The 19,192-nt window shown below is 43.5% G+C and overlaps 1 protein-coding gene across 2 annotated transcripts in view; it reads right to left on the bottom strand.

Moving 5' to 3' along the window:
• Positions 1-19,192, bottom strand: part of ROBO1 (roundabout guidance receptor 1) — a 1,398,228-nt gene that overhangs the window by 1,146,181 nt on the left and 232,855 nt on the right. For both annotated transcript variants that reach the window (XM_068270495.1, XM_068270496.1), the window contains exon 2: positions 7,892-8,013. In XM_068270495.1, the coding sequence (XP_068126596.1) occupies positions 7,892-7,979 (88 nt within the window). In that variant the 5' untranslated portion in view covers positions 7,980-8,013. The remainder of the gene's footprint in view (positions 1-7,891; positions 8,014-19,192) is intronic.

Here is a 19,192-nt window from a genome sequence, read left to right as displayed (position 1 = left end):
TGCACATACTGGCGTGGTAACAGTAACATTTCTGTACGCTCTTACCCAGTTTGTTGCATCTGGGTGGGCAGCACTGTGGTGAGGCATACAATAAAATGAAAGCCTAACTGCCACTGTAATGCGCACTGCATGTTGTGTGTTGTGTGAGATCCCGACGGAACAATCCACACCGCAATCAATTTGAAAACCCTATAGGTATATTATTGTGATAGCCCCATAGGGATATCATTTTAGTCCCCAGCATGCAAAATGCAACATTTGTGACATACAACAGTCGACTGACCCCCCCGACCTCCCCTACCCCCAAAACTCTACCACACTCTACCACAACATTCAATAAAATGTGTTTTCCATTATTGCTGATGTGCACAAGTAATATTGTCTGTTTAAAAATGTCAAGTTCCCAAAGTACAGTTTGTCTGCTCTCAAAGCTGCCATTGCATTTTATTGCATAGCTGTTGTATTTATGTATTAAAATCTATCAAGTGATCATGTCTCAGCTGTCTCTGCTTTTACTATGAGTGGCAGCTCAGTTCCAGCACACTGCTAATGTTTACATTCATTTGTGAGCTACAATTAGTAACCAAAATATAAGATATCACGGATGTGGCCAGAAGCTGCCCACTGAAAAAGAAGGTGCTCTGTTGACTGTTGGAATGGTATTTTGCAACATTTTTTTTTTGTGGTTGCAGATTTAATGCTGTAAATAATCTTTTAGAGAAGGGATGAAATGCTGCATTTCATATCACTTTAAGAGCTCATATTGCACAAACTGGGGGTGACATGCCTGGATCTTAAAAGTGCTGTTGTAATAACTGATGCAAGTACAAGTGTTCTGCAGGTCTTTATTTTAAGTCTATTTGACCTTTTAGTGATACACAGGCTTTGATTGCAATCGGTGTGATTGGCTAACAGTGACCACAGGATCAGACGCCAATGAAAATTGGCTCCTGGCCGTCACACAGAGCTCATCTCTCAACAGACAGCTGGGTGTAGTGGTACCTGGTTAGCAATAGCTATGGGAGATTAAAATCTACACCCTGGCCTCTAACCCAGTGACATAGCAGTAGGGGATGCAGAGGTTGTGACCGCAAAAGAGGGCCTTCCTTCATCCATCTTATTAGCTTTTCATTGGTGCTATGCTGGTAATGAACACCTCTATATGTGCATTGCATAGTGGTAATCCTTAACAAAACGTTTCCTTACTTTGATTATTGATGGTAGGTTTAGGGGCTCCATATCATTACAGTGGTTGGGGGCCCATGCAAAACTTGTACTGGGGCCCCAAGCTCAAACTGGGTTTGGATTTCAATCAGCTACATCCAGAATCGGTTAAACAAGTAGCTGCATATAAGTAATGCAAAACTACCTGTGTGCTCTCAAAATAGAAAGAAATGATAGTATTAAAAATAAACACATCATTTAAAAGGTCATTGAGCCAATGCTGGTCAGGTGAACGCTTAAGTACCTCATTTTGTCTCTGTGTTTACCCATTCATGATGTCGTCCTGGACATAGCAATAGCGCAGCGGCAATGATGCCACAGCTTAGCTACGGAGCCCCACAAATGTCAGTGGATTCATAGCCGTGCCTATCTCGCTCAGCAGCAGGATATACCGCTGTACGTTGACATTTGATTTTCCACTGTAGGTTTTAGATTCACAGAGAATAATTCATATCGGTAAAAGCACTGCAGACAACCGACGTTACCGGGCAGATTTATGTGGCAGAGTTATTGCAATGCTCTTTAATGGTGATAGAATAAGCTAAACTGCTTACACAGCCGAGATAAAAGTTACCCATTTCACGTATAGCCTGCTTCTCCTAAAATGAAAAGTGACATATAGGGAAAGCTAAATAAAATCAGCCGCCAGCACACTTCACATTATATGAATTCTTCACTGCAGTGAATTGTTTTCCAGTAATAGATTTCCGTTACTGCAAAGCTAACTGCTCTTTTCTATCTTAGTTACAATTCAAGGTCCTGTTTAATTATTTATGTGAAGTTTAAAAAAGTAACCAAAGCATTTTCCTAAGGTGAAGTTCAAAAAGAGTTTCTAAAGTTTTGGTGAAGCGGGACTCTGGACTTTAATTACCAAGGACCAATTCACATAGATGGCAGTTCACGGTAGACATCATTGTCCTCTCCCTGCGCCAACCAATCACTGTTGAGTTGAGTTTAATCCATGCTTGGTGTGCTGTTGGTGTTTACTTTGGTAATTTGGTAATTTCATAACTCTATACCAGGGGGGTCAAAACTTTTTAGGCAAAGGGTTATATCGCTGTTCGGTATGTATACGGTAATCACCTGGTAGGCATTGTCACCTAGTGTGTATACACAGAAATTTGAGAAAGTGCAGCCTTTGCCTACTGGGCATGTCTGAAAACTGTTACATGTAGCATCGAATGAGTAGTGACTTAACGTGCATGCCTACCTAGACAAGCATCAATTGGTATAGAGCAGGCATGTCCAAAGTCCGATCCAGGTCAAAAAAATGTGGCCCTCCAAGCCTTTTCTGGTGGCCCCCAAAGCTCTCTACACTTGTTATTTCCATGTGGTCCACAGGCCGTAGCTGAGGTGCTGCATGCAGGGGCCACCTTGTGTCGCAGTTCGGCCTCCCCCTTTATTATCAGCCACCACTGTAACAGTAGCAGCCACTGATTATCAGCTGCCACTATGCCAGCAGCAGTAACAGCCACTAATTAGCAGCTGCCACTGTGCTGACTGCACACCAGATATGGGTTATTTCCCTTGGAAATAATTTGACAAAATGTCACTGGCATAGTGTACCTAACCGCAATCAGCAACATTGTGTTGAATTTTGCTAGTTCTGCCCCCAGCACTCTCAAAAACAGTGATTTGGACACCCCTGCGCTTGAGGAAACAGAGAACAGGATGGTAAGTTAAAATTACAGGAACATGACCACATCTTTACATTTAACACACATTCTGAGTTCAGGTACCCTTAAAAATATTTAAATCTAGATCTGTATGTCCTGGATCTTTTTTTTTAAGTACATGAGACCACGTCAATGTTATTTTACAGTCCCCTTATGCATAATATATCTCCCTCACATTCCCCTAAGGCCCTAATGTTGAAGCAAAAGGGCTCAATTAACTTCATTTTTTGGCAGTATTTGTGCTCAGAAACTCGGCAATCGTCTAATCCAATGAGGATTAAATAATTATACATAGACTACTGGGCAACAACAAAACTAGATCAGAACACCATGAACTGTGGAGATTAAAGGTTTGTAACAAATGCCACATTACAAAGCTAGCTAAAATCATGCCAGGTTGTAGAGCTTCCAAATCGGAGGCATAGAGTTTGTCTAGCGAGTTTCATCACGTCTACCAGAACATTCAAAATAGTTTTTTTGTAGCTTTTTCTACACCCGTCTCTGCTTCACATCAGCTTTGGTTGACGATAACCGGAGTATAAAGAATATGTCTACTCAGTGGCGTAGCTAAGGAGCTGTGGGCCCCAATGCAAGTTTTACAATGGGGCCCCCCAAACATTCTATAAACAAAACCTGCCAATGGCAACTACAGTGTCAGAGGTGCAAGAAGGGGATGGGGAATAGCTTGTTAATGATTACCACTATTCAAAGTATCTATAGAAGTGATTATTATGAGCACAGGACCAATAGAGAGCTAAAACTGCAGTTGAGGGAGGGCCCTTTGGGGCTCCTCTGGCCCAAGGGCCCCGATGCGTTCGCAACCTCTACAACCCCTATTGCTACGCCCCTGTGTCTACTTCTCTACACATCTGTTTTAAGGTGGCCATACATGGTACAATTTTTCAATTAGATAATTTAGTTCAATTATTCCGTTAGATCGAATATAAAGATTTTTCCAGCATGTCCGATCATTTTTCCCGAAAAAACGGGATAATCGTTCGAATTTCTTGATCGAAAAAAAAATATTTTCAACTTTCATTCAATTCGATCATTTAGATCGAATAAACAGGAAATCAAACGTTTTTATTGTACTGTGTATGGCCACCATTAGGATGGCTGCAGACTTAATAAGCCTTTGGCAACCAAAAACTCAAGAGAGTAGGTAAACTTCTATGCATAGAAATGTGTATATGAGAAAATAAATACATGTTTGTCCACAGCGCCACAGTGTAAAAGATAGATAGAGCCTGCGCAGTGTTCGAAAAAATGCTGCAGGTTTAAAAATTCCACATAAATGTGTACCACTATGGACCAACCATTGATTAACACTGGGTATGTGTCAGTTCATGTTTTGCAATGCATAAAAGTGTGTGCAAATCTAAGCAAATGTAAACCCTTCCTAACTCTCCATACCCATCATATAATTTTTTTTGATTGTTTTTTCATGTCAAACAATATTGTCCGTGATATCACGTAACATTGTTTAATGAAAATGTGTTAAACAATGTTTCACAATGCAGGCCACAGGCAAGCAATCAATCATTATTATTAAACAATGCCATGTTCGCTCATGTTGCGGAGGATTATTTCCATTACCATCGATTTTTGCAGCATTTTACTTGGATCGTCATGTAAATGGTCGTTTACACAATTCTTCCTTTCTACAATCATTCATTTGCATGGGCACAAACGACGCTTGCAGATGCAGTCTGATGAATCACTCGTCATCGGAGATCCACAATCCACCTGGCCTTGGGTACATAGCTTTAGTCTTGACACATTTTATTGTGTCCATACAATTAAGCTATACAACAAAATTATCTCATATATTAAATAATTAAGTTGAAATCAACTAAATTAAAAAGTCACGTCTAAAATAAATGAAAAGAAGGTTTAAAATGTTACTATTGGTCAGCGTTTGCTCAGTGTTTCTAACAGAAATTGGGAGATAGTAGTATCAAAGTTTGCTACTAGTCAACTGATTAAGTCCAGATTGTTAAGAAATGAGCGACAATGGCTGCTGCTCTGCAAAGCTTAATCCTGTAGATGGACGTTTCTAATGGTAACAGTGCTCCTATCAGCTATAAGATGTCCAAAAAACGTATAAAATAGGTACAGGAAAGTGCTCATTTTGTGTGTTAAAGAGAATCTGTATTGTTAAAAATCGCACAAAAGTAAACATACCAGTGCGTTAGGGGACATCTCCTATTCCCCTCTGTCACAATTTTGCCGCTCCCCACCGCATTAAAAGTAGTCAAAAACAGTTTTGAAAAGTTTGTTTATAAACAAACAAAATGGCCACCAAAACAGGAAGTAGGTTGATGTACAGTATTTCCACATGTAGAAAATACATCCATACACAAGCAGGCTGTATACTTTTGAATCTCAAGAGATCATTTGTGTGTTTACCTTCCTCCCCCTGCAGCTATTGTCCACTGAAGAGTGACAGGCTGATTGTTTCTTCCTGCAGACAGCTCTGCGGTGTCTATAATTCTTCAGTGTGTGACAGCCTAGCCAGCTCAGAGGACAATTTATCCAGCTTGTAAAAGGCAGCTCTCTTCTCTCACTGACAAGAGAGCAATGAGGCTGCCTAATGTAAATAACACACTGGAGTGTGCATAGAGAGGACCTGGAGGGGGGCGTGCATAACAGGTCAACAACACTGAAGAGTTGGCAGCCTTCCAGACACAGGGCGACAAATCCGACAGGGGAATGATATGTTGATTTATTACAGAGACGGTGATAGTAGGATAGTAGAAAAATGGATGCCATTTTTGCTACAGAGTTTCTTTAAGTTGATATCCACTATAGTACATTTCACTAAATACATAAAATGCTGGTGAAATAAAGACCAACAGATCAACATAATCCGTTTGCTTCACTTATTTAATTATACCTTTGATAAACCATACACATCTAGATCTATCCACGAGAAGAAGAACATAGCAAAAGGCTTGCTCTTGTTTGTTGTAATGTTTGCAATACCAAAACTGATTGTGATCTCTGCTGGACTCCTCTAAAATGTGATGATATTGACACTGACTATATCCTTTTCTATAGAACTAAAAGAGTGATTACTGATTTATCACAAAATACATAAGGGAAAACTTTAGGGTTTGTGGAAACACATGTAAATATGACCTATTCCATACTTTGTCAAGATGTTTGCTACACATGCATTGCGTCTTTACATCACTTACCCAGATATGACATTTGTCCTGGGTTCTGGTGGGGCAACTATGCCTTAACAGTAGTAGGAGTAGATTTCATTAGAAAGCTTTAAACTACTTGCATCCAAGAAATGTTATTCATTAATAAGTTCATATTTAATAAGGGCAATGCGTAAGATTTCTTCAGGAGAACCTGTCTGAGCTTCCAACATGCAAACGGATACTGCTGTTTTTATTGGTAATGATGGGCAAGTGCAATGAGGTTCCTAAAAGAACCTTAACAAGGTTCTTGTAAGCCCTTTTCTCATGAGAAAACTGAATGGTAATGACTTTAATATTGCGGAGTTGGATCACCATTTAGCTGTTATGCTTTAACCTTTTCTTTCCTTAACTATCCTTTTTCTCCGGTAGAAGCTTATTTACCTAGGGTGCAATTATTGGTTTGGAGATAGCAAAAATAATAGTGGGGAACTTCAATTAAGTTAAGTGGGCCTGATATTGTGGAGCCTTGAGAAAGAAAGAGAAGATCTGGAGTATAATAAAGATGATTCCAGGCACCTTGAAGAGGACTCAGTTCAAAGAAAAGACTTAAAATTGAAGTATAAAAAAATCCAAAGTAAAACAAAAAAAAGGGAGTAAAATAAATACACCACTAAACAAATAACATTGTGTTTGTATAAAAACACAATTACGACCCTACTGGAATCTTTTAACAGTACAAAAAATAAGAGAAAAAAAAGTAGTCAAAAAAAGTAAAAGAAGTTTAAGAAGTCACTACCCTCTCCTCAAAAAAATAAAATAAAATAAAAAAAAAACACAACAGTGTTATTTATTAGTGACAATACAGATCTTTTCAAGGGACCATGCAATATTTTTCTGCTCACATTGAACTTCCTTCAGAAACTTGAGCATCTCTTGGGCTGCTACTTATGCTCAACTTTCTATATCACACTGCGGGCCTACAGGGCAGTTTTTTTTTGTAAACAATCTTTTTATTTTTAAGAAAAACAATTAGATTGAAAGAAAATATTTTATTTAGTCAAATTAAGTTGCAATTGTGTGTAAATCAGCTACGAATGTATCTATGAAAAAATCCACCATGCCAACTGACTAGATCTTTGAAGGAACCCTGAGCAGTAGCCTAAATTGAAAATCTGTACTTACCTGGGGCTTCCTCCAGCCACCCATAGCCCGCGACGTCCCCCGGCATCCACTTAGTCCCTTCCATGGTCCTGCTTGAGGCTCCAGTAATCTGGAGACTTCGGCTGAAGTCGCCCATGCATGCCATCACACGTCCCCATAAGCATCCTACGCATGCATGGTTCAGTCTTCAGAGAACCATGCATGCGCAGGACGCTTACAGAGTCCGGCGTCAAGACGTGTTGGGAATGCGCATGCGCCACTTCAGGCAAAGTTGCTGCATCACCGGAGCCTCAAGCGGGACCACGGAAGGGAAGAAGAGGATGCCAGAAGACCTCATGGGCTTGGGGGGGGGGGGGGGAGGGCTGGTGGAAGCCCCAGGTAAGTCCAGATTTTTAATTTAGGTCACTGCTCAGGGTCCCTTTAACAAAACAATAAATAATGTGATCATTCAAGATCAATTGGGCCTACCATCTTCTCTGCAACATTAGTTGGGCATCTTAAGTCACAATGAAGAAAACAAAGCAGCTCAGATGACCATATACTCAGAGACACTGGGGGACATTATTCAAATAACTCATCTTTTAGGTCAATATGGAAAACTTTCAAAACATAAGAAGCTGCATACATAGCCACAATATCAAAGCACAGGAACATGATTAAAACAGTAATTCAGCCTACCTGGAATCTGTTGTCCAAACAGTGGTGGGAGAAACAGGAAGATGAAAAATGCTGATGCAACAGTCGAAGCAATTCTTGTCCATTTCATCTTGACCCCGTCTTGTGCATTACCTCAATGTTATCTGAAAGATACAAGAAAAGTGAGATTGGAAAGTGTTCGCTGCCTTTGTGTCAATTTCAAGGAGAACAGTGACAAATGACATGATTAATTTAAAAGCACACATTTCACTTTAGCTGACGTTCAATAAGAAAAAAAAAAGCCGCGCTCCACAATTTAGTGCTTTACGGGAAATTATTGAATGGCAGGGAGACATCATAAATGGAGGACACTTTATTTTAATGTGCTAAGTCAAGGGTTTTGATAACATCATTTCCACAAGCCCCGAAGACACATTATGGAACAAACAATAAGCCTCCTAATGAAAGGTTGCCAAAAGGACGGTCTGGGTGGCCTAATGCCTATAGCAGCTAATTATGTCTGCTTCTCGATCTCAAGACAAAATAACATAAATCATATAGCATTTGCTTTAAAAGCAATTTCTAACTTAGCCATTTAAGTACCAGTTAGGGATGCACATTCGGATTCCACGGAATTGAAATTTCCACATTCACGATCGTTAAAGGGAAATAAAATCAGAAATCAGATTTCAGCGGAAATCCAATCCACCGCACCTCTGCAATTTTAGCCCAACCACAGAACTCAGAAGCACCGGACCAATGAGAGAATGCTGAATTTTCTGCAAAAATTGGCTTACCGCAATAATTTTCGACCAATCATGATGTCATTTTTCAAAAAAGTTTTTTGTCATCCTTTGCATCCTCCGATGCAAATAAATAAATAAATAAAATGTAGAAACAGAAATTTCTGCAGAATCAGATACAGGTGTTTCTGACCATCCCTAGTATCACCAGTCTCTGGCCCCTTAAGGACCAGAGACCGCTGGTACAAAAACGGGGCTCACCGGGATCACAGCACACAGACCCAGAGCTCTCCCATCCCTGTAGCCACTTGCTCTGCAGTCCCTTTGTCAGCAGAGCTCAGTGATTGGCTCACAGTGATCACAGGGTCAATAGCCAATGCGATTGGTTCCTGATGGCCTCACACAGCGTGCAGTGTGGTAATTGAAATCCACACCCTGCCAGGGATAACAGATCCCAAACAGGGCATAGATTTAAATTACCAACGTCCAAAGCAGTTAAGGATTACCACCGCAAAAATATACAAAACTTAAAATATATGTTAGTAAGAATATATATTTGAAGCTGCCATAGTAGGGATGTGCAGGTGAAATTCCTGAACTTGATTTTGCAGTAAATTTGGCACATTTTTTTTTTTTTTTGCAAAATTGCAACCAAAATTAACGTTTTTCTGCATGTGCATTAAAGTCTATGGGGCTGATTTTCACGGTGGATTGCAAAGTCCCCATTCATGATCTCAGCACCTAATTCTGTATGCTAAAATAGGGAATGTTAAAAAAAAAAAAAAAAAACCAATGCATTTTTCCAAAAGACCTTATAGTTTTTGAGAACATTGATTTAAAATATTTAAAGGGGAAATAGCATTTAGAAACCAGTGCAATGTTGGATCGCAGCAGCTCCAGTCTCATTAATTTTGCTATTTTTTTATCTGTAATGGCCTAAACACACTAGTGTGGTTTTATCCACTTTTCAGTGGACAGAAGTGCACTAGTGTGTTCAGACCCTAAGGCAGCTTTCACACTTATCCACTAGAGATGTCGTGAGCATAGAATTTTCCGTTCGCGAACGGCGAACACATACTTCTGAAAAATGTTTGCGAACAGGCAAATCTGGCAAACCCATAGGCAAATTTTAAAACCTACAAAGACTGTTTCTGGCCACAAAAGTGATGGAAAACTTGTTTCAAAGGGTCTAACACCTGGGACCTTGGAATGCCAGAGGGAGATCCATGCCAAAAGTCCCATCAAAAATTACAGAGTTGACACAGAGTCAGGTTTTAATCCCTAAAGGGCAGAAATCACATCATCCACAGCTCTGGACTGTCACACACAGAGAAATGCAATAGTATTATCAGAATATATTGAAAAAATAATGCATTGGAGTGTTTCTGTGCCTGCAACTGAATGAGGCAACAGCAGTAGTGTGCACACAGCTCTGGGTGACAGTGGGCTGTGGAGCACCACACACACATGAAAAAAAAACACAGGAAACCTCAAAAAGGGCTGTTTGCTTTCACACAAGTGGGTAACAAGGGTACAGGCCTAGCTAATGCTTTCCCTACCTATCTGCAGCAAGCCTGACCCTGCTCTCACTAACGGCCAGCACAGCAGCTAGCAGTGAACTAATCCAATATGGCCACCGCAGGGGCGTCAGCACGTCGGGCAAATTGGAGCGGCTGCACCCCCCGTCCGCCTGCTGCCCCCCCTGGCCGAATCAGTGGCGGCGCCCCTCTGTAATTCCCCCACCCGACTCAGCACAGTGAAGGGAGAGCATTTCTACACAGCGGCGGAGAGGGGGGGACGTTTCCCCCCTTCCCTCACCTTGGGGCTCCCCCTTACTCGCTCCCCCTCCATAAATTAGTGGCGGACCAGGCAGCAGTGGAATACTTCCTCTATTCTCTGCACCCGAGGAAGATTCTGTGCGCGTCTGGTCTAGGCAGTGACGTCAGACCAGCGACGCACAGATCTCCCTCTTGTGTAGGGAATAGAGGAAAACTTCTGCTCCACTGCCGCCCGCTGCCAGCCACTTAATTATGGAGGAGGGACCGAGGAAGGGTGAGCTCGGAAGCAACAAGGTGAGGGAAGGGGGGGGGGGGAATGTCCCCCCCCTTCCCATCCACTGTCCTTACCGGCCACACTACCTTAACTGGCTGGGGTCCCTGTCACTATCTGAACTGGGGGGTCCCTGTCACTACCTGAACTGGGGGGCTCCTGTCACTACCTAAACTGGGGGGTCCCTGTCACTTCCTGAACTGGGGGGTCCCTGTCACTTCCTGAACTGGGGGGTCCCTGTCACTACCTGAACTGGTGGGCTCCTGTCTTTACCTGAACTGGGGGGGCTCCTGTCACTACTTGAACTAGGGGTCCCTGTCACTACCTGAACTGGGGGGTCCCTGTCACTACCTGAACTGGGGGGTCCCTGTCACTACCTGAACTGGGGGGCTCCTATCACTACCTAAACTGGGGGGTCCCTGTCACTACCTGAACTGGGGGGGGGTCCCTGTCACTACCTGAACTGGTGGGCTCCTGTCACTACCTGAACTGGGGGGGGGGGCTCCTGTCACTACTTGAACTGGGGGGTCCCTGTCACTACCTGAACTGGGGGGTCCCTGTCACTACCTGAACTGGGGGGCTCCTATCACTACCTAAACTGGGGGGGTCCCTGTCACTACCTGAACTGGGGGGGGGGGGGTCCCTGTCACTACCTTAACTGGTGGGCTCCTGTCACTACCTGAACTGGGGGGTCCCTGTAACTAGCTGAACTGGTGGGTGGGCTCATGTCACTGGCTGAACTGGGGGGTCCCTGTCACTAGCTGAACTGGGGGGGTCCCTGTCACTACCTGAACTGGGGGGGGTCCTGTCACTACCTGAACTGGGGGGGTCCCTGTCACTACCTGAACTGGGGGGGTCCTTGTCACTACCTGCACTGGGGGGGGGGGGGGGTGGGCTCCTGTCACTACCTGAACTGGGTGGTCTCTGTCACTACCTGAACTGGGGGTCTCCTGTCACTACCTAAACTGTGGGGTCCCTGTCACTACCTGAACTGAGGGGGGGGGGGGCTCCTGTCACTACCTGAACTGGGGTGTCCCTGTCACTACCTGAACTGGGGGCTCCTGTCACTACCTAAACTGTGGGGTCCCTGGCAATACCTGAACTGGGGGGCTCCTGTCACTATCTAAACTAGGAGGCACCTGTCACTACCTAAACTAGGAGGCACCTGTCACTACCTAACCTGGAGGGCTCCTGGTGCTACCTAAACTAGGGGGCACCTGTCACTACCTAAACTATCCAGGCTAGCCAGCCCAGCATCACCGCCAGCCAGGCCAGCCCAGCATCACCGCCAGCCAGGCCAGCCCAGCATCACCTCCAGCCAGGCCAGCACAGCATCACCACCAGCCAGGCCAGCCCAGCATCACCACCAGCAAGGCCACAGCATCACTGCCAGGCCTTTCGGCCCACACATCATCCCCAAGCCAGCTAAAAACAGTATTGCCAGGCCAGCAAAGCACAGCAGCCAGTAGAGGAGAATTCAAAAGGCCAGGTGAGCGGTGTCTACCATATTAAGGGGGCATTCTGCCTATTTATGTGAAATGCTGTCTATTTATGTGCCTCATGATTGCTGAATTTGTCTTGTTGGGGGACTCATGGTTACTGAATTTGTCTTGTTGGGGGCCTCATGATTGCTGAATTTGTCTTGTTGGGGGCCTCATGATTGCTGAATTTGTCTTGTTGGGGGCCTCATGATTGCTGAATTTGTCTTGTTGGGTGCCCTATGATTGCTGAATTTGTCTTGTTGGAGGTCACATAATTGCTAACTGCAAGACTATGGGAAAAGCTGAATCATCATCCTATGAGACAATAGCATTAAACCTACTTTTTTAGGTTTTTAAAACAGAAAATTAAAACTGGGAGGTTCTAAAAAGACGAATACATTTTTCAGGAGTAGGCTGGATGAAATTGTTTATCTTCACAGTTTATTTTCAACTTGGATTTTCCATAATGTTCATGTATGAGTTAAAACATTTGTATTTAATTTAAATTGGCGTGTTGGCACTTTGTGATAGATAAGTGACTTTTTAGTTGCAGTTTGGGCACTTGGCCTCCAAAAGGTTTGCCACCACTGTCCTAGTCTAATGTCCCACCATTGCTATTTTCTTGCAAATAGGGCTCCACCCGTGACCACACCCACATGCTGGTCCATGACCACACCCACGCTCCGCAGGCTCGCTCCCCCCTCCTTTTTGCCCCCCCTGGAAAATTTTCTGCGAACGCCCATGCGCAGGGGTCCAGGAAGGGTACTAGCTGATTGGCTGCCATGTGTCTGCTGACTGTGAGGTTAGGGGTCAAAGGTTAGCTCAATGATGATGTATAGGGGTCGAATCAAACACGCCAAATGTTCGCTGAGATTGCGAACAGCCGATGTTCGCAGAATTCTGCTCGCCAGCGAACTGCTTGCCCCATCTCTATTATACACTTCAGATATACTTGCATGAGCTCACTGCCTCCAGCCTACTGACCACCTGACATCCAAGTGCTAAATAGTAACCAGCACAACTGTCATCTTCGTGTTTACTATTTACCTGCATCAGTGTTTTACTTCAGCTAATATCTGGAAATACGCTTGAAGAAGGGGGCTAGATCCCAAAAAGCTTGAATCATTTAACTTTATCAGTTAGCCATTAACCACTTGAAGACCCAGCCTTTACCCCCCTTAAGGACCAGCGTGTTTTTTTATGATCTGTGCTGGGTGGGCTCTGCAGCCCCCAGCACAGATCAGGTTGCAGGCAGAGCGATCAGATCACCCCCCCTTTTTCCCCCCTATGGGGATGATGTGCAGGGGGGGTCTGATCACTCCTGCCTGCCTGGGTGTTGGGGGGGGGGCACCTCAAAGCCCCTCTCCGCGGCAAAATTCCCCCCTCCCTCTCCCCCCTGGTGATAGGCGCTGCACAGGACGCTATCCGTCCTGTGCACCCTGTGACAGGCTGTCCTCTGTCACATGGCGGCGATCCCCGGCCGCTGATTGGCCGTGGATCGCCGATCTGCCTTTCAATGTAAACAAAGGAGACAAAAGTCTCCTGCGTTTACATTTAGTCTGCGAGCCGCGATCAGCGGCTCGCAGACAATTCACGGAGACCCGCTCCGTGATCTAACAGGAAACGGCCGCTCGTGCGAGCAGCCTTTCCTGATTAATTAGGGAGGCACCTGGCGACGCAGATGTGCGTCGCTGGTCCTCCAGCTAGAGCCGGGACAAGGTCCTCCAGCACCCAAGGCTGAGACACCAAAGTGCGCCCCTCCATCCCTGCCACCCCAGCCATCACACACTGATTGCTATTAGACAAAGAGGCGCCACATTGCCCACAACCTCCCCAACACCTTAATATCTAGTTATCTGGCTTGCAGTCACTGCCATGTATCCTCTTTTCTTATTTCTTTCTGCTTCAAACACAATTAGGAATGACAGCTGAATGAATTCTGCGCCCCCTCCTACATTGCGCCCTGAGGCTGGAGCCTCTCCAGCCTATGCCTCGGCCCGGCCCTGCCTCCAGCTACTCTTTGCCGCCGCTGCACGGTATGAGTGTGCGGTCGGCAAATGGTTAAAAGGTATTACTTTTACAAAACTTTGTTTTTCCTACCTACACGTTTCCGTGTAAATTCCTCATGCAATTTTCCGCATATTCACATGCATGAATTTGCATTTTATGACTTTCTGCCTATTTCCCTTTGTTTTTTTCCTCTGTGTTTTTTGTCTGCATACAGATTGTTTCAGACTGCTTTTTTTGCACACTACTCTTGTACTTATTGTGCCACTGCCATCCTAGGAGTGCTTTTTAAAATAAGGAATTTCTGAGACTTTTCTATGAGGAGATGGACTAGTCCAAAACCAGTCATATTGTTAATGCCTACTGTAAGTGACAGCTTCATAGGAAAAAAGTAATTAATAATGCATTTTACTCTGGGTCAAATGAACACTTTAAACACATGCATTTTATATTTTACACATTTTCAGTGCTAGTGGTCCTTTAAGAAAATTTCAAATTATTGTGACATTATCTGCATCTTCTGAAATAACCAGCTTGCTTAACTCAGTATGGGGTTGGTTCATTAAACCTTCTTGGTGCACCCAAAGACTTTTTTATCCAATATTTTAATGTTTCTGCTGATTTTGTTTTATAACATAGTTCAATGACTTTCAGTATCCATGAAAAATATTGCATTACTGTTTTGCTAATAAGGTGCATAAATTACTGCCCATGTGTGAAATAGTACATAAAAATCATTTGGTATTACTGAATGATGCATGATTCATCTTTAAATAAGATGTTGCACTTTTTTTCTGTTAGCACTTGATAAAGATCTCTGGTCGAAATGTTGTGCTTTTTACTGTGATACTTACAATAAACTGGCCAGTAGGCCTTAAACCCAGGTGGAGACCCAGCCTTTCTCTGTTTGCATGAAGTTACCCTTACATGGATAAGGCTGTTGACTGGTTGACTCCTTGGTTCTGGAATACAGTGGGTTGCAGCGCTGGGATTTTTTCTATTATGATGCATGATTCATGACAGCTTTTCAGCTTGCTCTAGTACATAATAACTATACTAAAGTGATCCCATAGAGTCGACAGTCCATAGTTACATAGTAAGTTTGGTTGCAAAAAGACATCCGTCCACCCAGTCCAACCAGAAAAATAAACAACCACCATCCTGACCCTGCACATATCCCATTTGATCCACGGGGAAGCCATACATATAAATTCCACCATTGTATCCTGAAACAGAAATGTGTAGTAAAAGCACAGCTACGGTTTCTAACCCTGGTAATCCTTCCCTCTATAATGCTAATTCAAAAATAGTAGCAGTCTAAAGTAGTCTAAAGTACAGGCCAGGATTTGTGGCAAGGCCGCATAGGCCAATGTCAAGGGCACCAGAAGAAAAAAGGGGGTTGGTTGAGATGCTGTTGGTAAAGATGTCCCGAACGGTTCCAGGTAAATTTCGGGTGGTTCACGTTCACCTGCGAAGGCCAACTTTCCCGGAAGTTCGATTTGCCCCATAATGCTCTATTGAGCAAAACTTTGACCCTCTACATCACAGTCAGCAGGCATATTGTTGCCAATCAGACTGCACTCACTCCTAGAGCCCCACCCCCCCTTATACAAGGCAAGGTCCTTGTGCCGTTTTACTCACTAGTCTGCCTACACTAATTAGTTAAGGGACAGCTGCTGACAGACTCTGCTAGGGAGAGTTTAGTTAGGCTTGTTCCTAGCTAATTGTTGTTCCTTATATTCCTTCCTCTCCCTCCTCCCTTACTACCTCCTCCACCGGAGGGAGGAGGGTCTCATCTTTCAGGGAATTGTAGAATTTCAAAAGCCAGCTTATATACCTTGGCCGGGAATTGAACCCAGGTCTTGACCAGGAATTGAACCCAGGTCTGAGTGCTTGGTAGATAGCTCTCTTAACTGCTATACCACCACCAACACTACATGCTGAAGGCAGCCTAGCACGTACCATCATGATATATCCTATAGAAAAATGAGCTTGTTTAAAGATTTGTAGGCTTTCAAAAGCCAGCTTACATACCTTGGACGGGAATTGAACCCAGGTCTCAGTGTGTGTTAGGTATCTGACTTAACCCTTATACCACCAACTACACTACATGCTGAAGCCAGGCTAGCATGTACCATTATGATCAATCCAAGATAAAAGGTAGCGTGCTTAAGGATTTGTAGTATTTCAAAAGCAAGCTTACATACCATGGCTGGGAATTGAACCCAGGCTGGGCTGGGCATTGAACCCAGGTCTCAGTGTGTGGTAGGTATTTGACTTAACCCCTATACCACCAATCACACTACATGCTGAAGTCAGTCTAGCATGTACCATTATGATCAATCCAAAAGAAAAAGCAGCATGCTTAAGGATTTGTAGAACTTCAAAAGCCAGCTTACATACCGTGGCTGGGAATTGAACCCAGGCTGGGCTGGGAATTCAACCCAGGTCTCAGTGTGTGATAGGTATCTGACTTAACCCCTGTACCACCAACCACACTACATGCTGAAGCCATCGGAGGTTCGCACCATCACTAGCTGTTGGTCAGGGGTGGCTGGTGACAGTGAGCCTTGGGTAGTAAAAAGTACAAATCCCACCCTGCTAAAGTAGGCTCAGTATAAACGGACTGCTGGTTCCTTTCATATGTTCAATTCTCCCTCATGAGTTCACTCTTTCCCCACTGGAAAATATGTAACAAAACCTCTTGCTTTGTGCAGCTAATTGCTCATGCAAGAAGAGGAAATACCTGGGCCCCTGGGGAGTAACAATAGACCCTGCAAGGGATGCAGCCGCAGGGGGGCCAAGAAGCCACAAGGGGCCCATTTCTTTTCCCTGTCTTGAGAGACTGACAACTAAGGGCACAGAGAGAAAAGAAAAAGCTTTCTGCTCTGCGCACAATTGTTCTAATGACTGCAGCTGAGCAGCCACTGATAAGGAATCATACAAAGTTGTGTAGACAGTCCCTATTCAGTGTGCAACAGGGTCATGAGTACAGCGCCTTGACTCCAGCCCATCCACCCTCTCCCCAAGTGCTCTGTACTGTAGTGATACTGGAAGAGTCTGCTGAGCCAGTTCTGCTCCATCAGAGATGGACAGAGTGAATGTAATATGAAGCCGAGGCTGAGGCTGGGAGCACACTTGTCTGTCAGTTTTCTTCACACAATGTGCGTCTGTATGTGTAAAAACATGCACATTTTATCACAGAAGCTAATGTAATTGATAGAAAGAAAATGTGTGCCGCGCTTCACTGCTGTCTGTTTTCATCTGCATGGGGAAAACACATTCAAGTGTGCACTAGCCAACTGAATAACATTGGTTCTCCATTTACCTGTGCAGAAAGTGAGAGGGGGGAGGGGCCCCATGCAAAGTTTTGCAGGGGGGGGGGCAGTGATTTATAGTTATGCCCCTGCTGGGCCCTCTTGTACTGCAACACTGACCACACATTCCAGGCTCATTAAGTGCAGTTTGTGCTTCCAGTTGACTTGGGAACTTTGTAGCTGACTTGAAACTGAATGGTAGCATTTAATAGTATTACAATTCCTGTAGCATCAATAAATGTTTATAACAATTTTGGCGGACCTGGAATCTCGATTTAGTCTGCTTATTCTGTCTAGAGGCAACACATCTCTAAAGTCATTTTCATGCATAGATTATTTCATAAGGATGCTCGGATTTCAACTTTATGCATACCATTTTATTATTAGCGGCTGACACGTTTAAGACTTAATATAAGTGCATGTATCTACTGTAAATAGAAATTGGATTTTTAAATGAGATGACCAGAATGAATCAATTTTAACAATTGCTATAAAGCACAAATGGCCCTTACTTCATTTACCAGCAAAATCACAAAAATATATAATGGCAACAAAATGAAAGCACATTTATGCTAAAATAAAATGTCAAAATAAATAAGAGAGCAGTTCACTATAAGTCAGTCAGAAAAGATGAAAATCTACAAAAACTGCATTGATATTCACAGTGGATAACTAGATTTAAAGGGAAATATCATTTTTGTTAGGAAAACAAGACAATATTTTTAGCAGAGCTCTGTACATTACAAGATCAAATGGCTAACATTATTTAAAGGACAACTAAAATGAAAAAAAAAAAATAGACTATGGTTCTTAAAGGGAACCTGAAGTGAGTAGGGTATGGAGGCTGCCATATTTATTTCATTGTAAACAATACCAGTCTCCTGACAGCCCTGCTGGTCTATTTGGTTGCAGTAGTGTCTGAATAGCACCAGAAACAAGCATGCAGCTAATCTTGTCGGATCTGACAATAATGTCAGAAACACCTGATCTGCTGCATGCTTGTTCAGGGTCTATGGCTGCAAGTATTCGAGGCAGAGAATCAGTAGGATAGCCAGACAACTGGTATTACTTAAAGGAAATAAATATGGCAGACTCCATATTCTTCTCACTTCAGTTGTCCTTTAAACGTACTTTCCTCGTTTACATGTGCATCTAGAATACAGCAATCACTTATAGGGGCATATTTAACCTCCTTGGCGGTAATATAGTTACATAGTTACATAGTTATTTTGGTTGAAAAAAGACATACGTCCATCGAGTTCAACCAGTACAAAGTACAACTCCAGCCTGTCCCCCACATACCCCTGTTGATCCAGAGGAAGGTGAAAAAACCCCCACAAGGCATGGTCCAATTAGCCCCAAAAGGGAAAAATTCCTTCCTGACTCCAGATGGCAATCAGATAAAATCCCTGGATCAACATCATTAGGCATAACCTAGTAATTGTAGCCATGGATGTCTTTCAACGCAAGGAAAGCATCCAAGCCCCCTTTAAATTCAGGTATAGAGTTTGCCATAACGACTTCCTGTGGCAATGCATTCCACATCTTAATCACTCTTACTGTAAAGAACCCTTTCCTAAATAAATGGCTAAAACGTTTTTCCTCCATGCGCAGCTCATGTCCTCTAGTCCTTTGAGAAGGCCTAGGGACAAAAAGCTCATCCGCCAAGCTATTATATTGCCCTCTGATGTATTTATACATGTTAATTAGATCTCCTCTAAGGCGTCTTTTCTCTAGACTAAATAA

Source organism: Hyperolius riggenbachi, chromosome 2 (assembly GCF_040937935.1).
Source record: "Hyperolius riggenbachi isolate aHypRig1 chromosome 2, aHypRig1.pri, whole genome shotgun sequence".
Classification (NCBI taxonomy): Eukaryota; Metazoa; Chordata; class Amphibia; order Anura; family Hyperoliidae; genus Hyperolius; species Hyperolius riggenbachi.
Note: the sequence above shows the minus strand (reverse complement) of the source record. Positions and strands in the feature narration are given on the sequence as shown.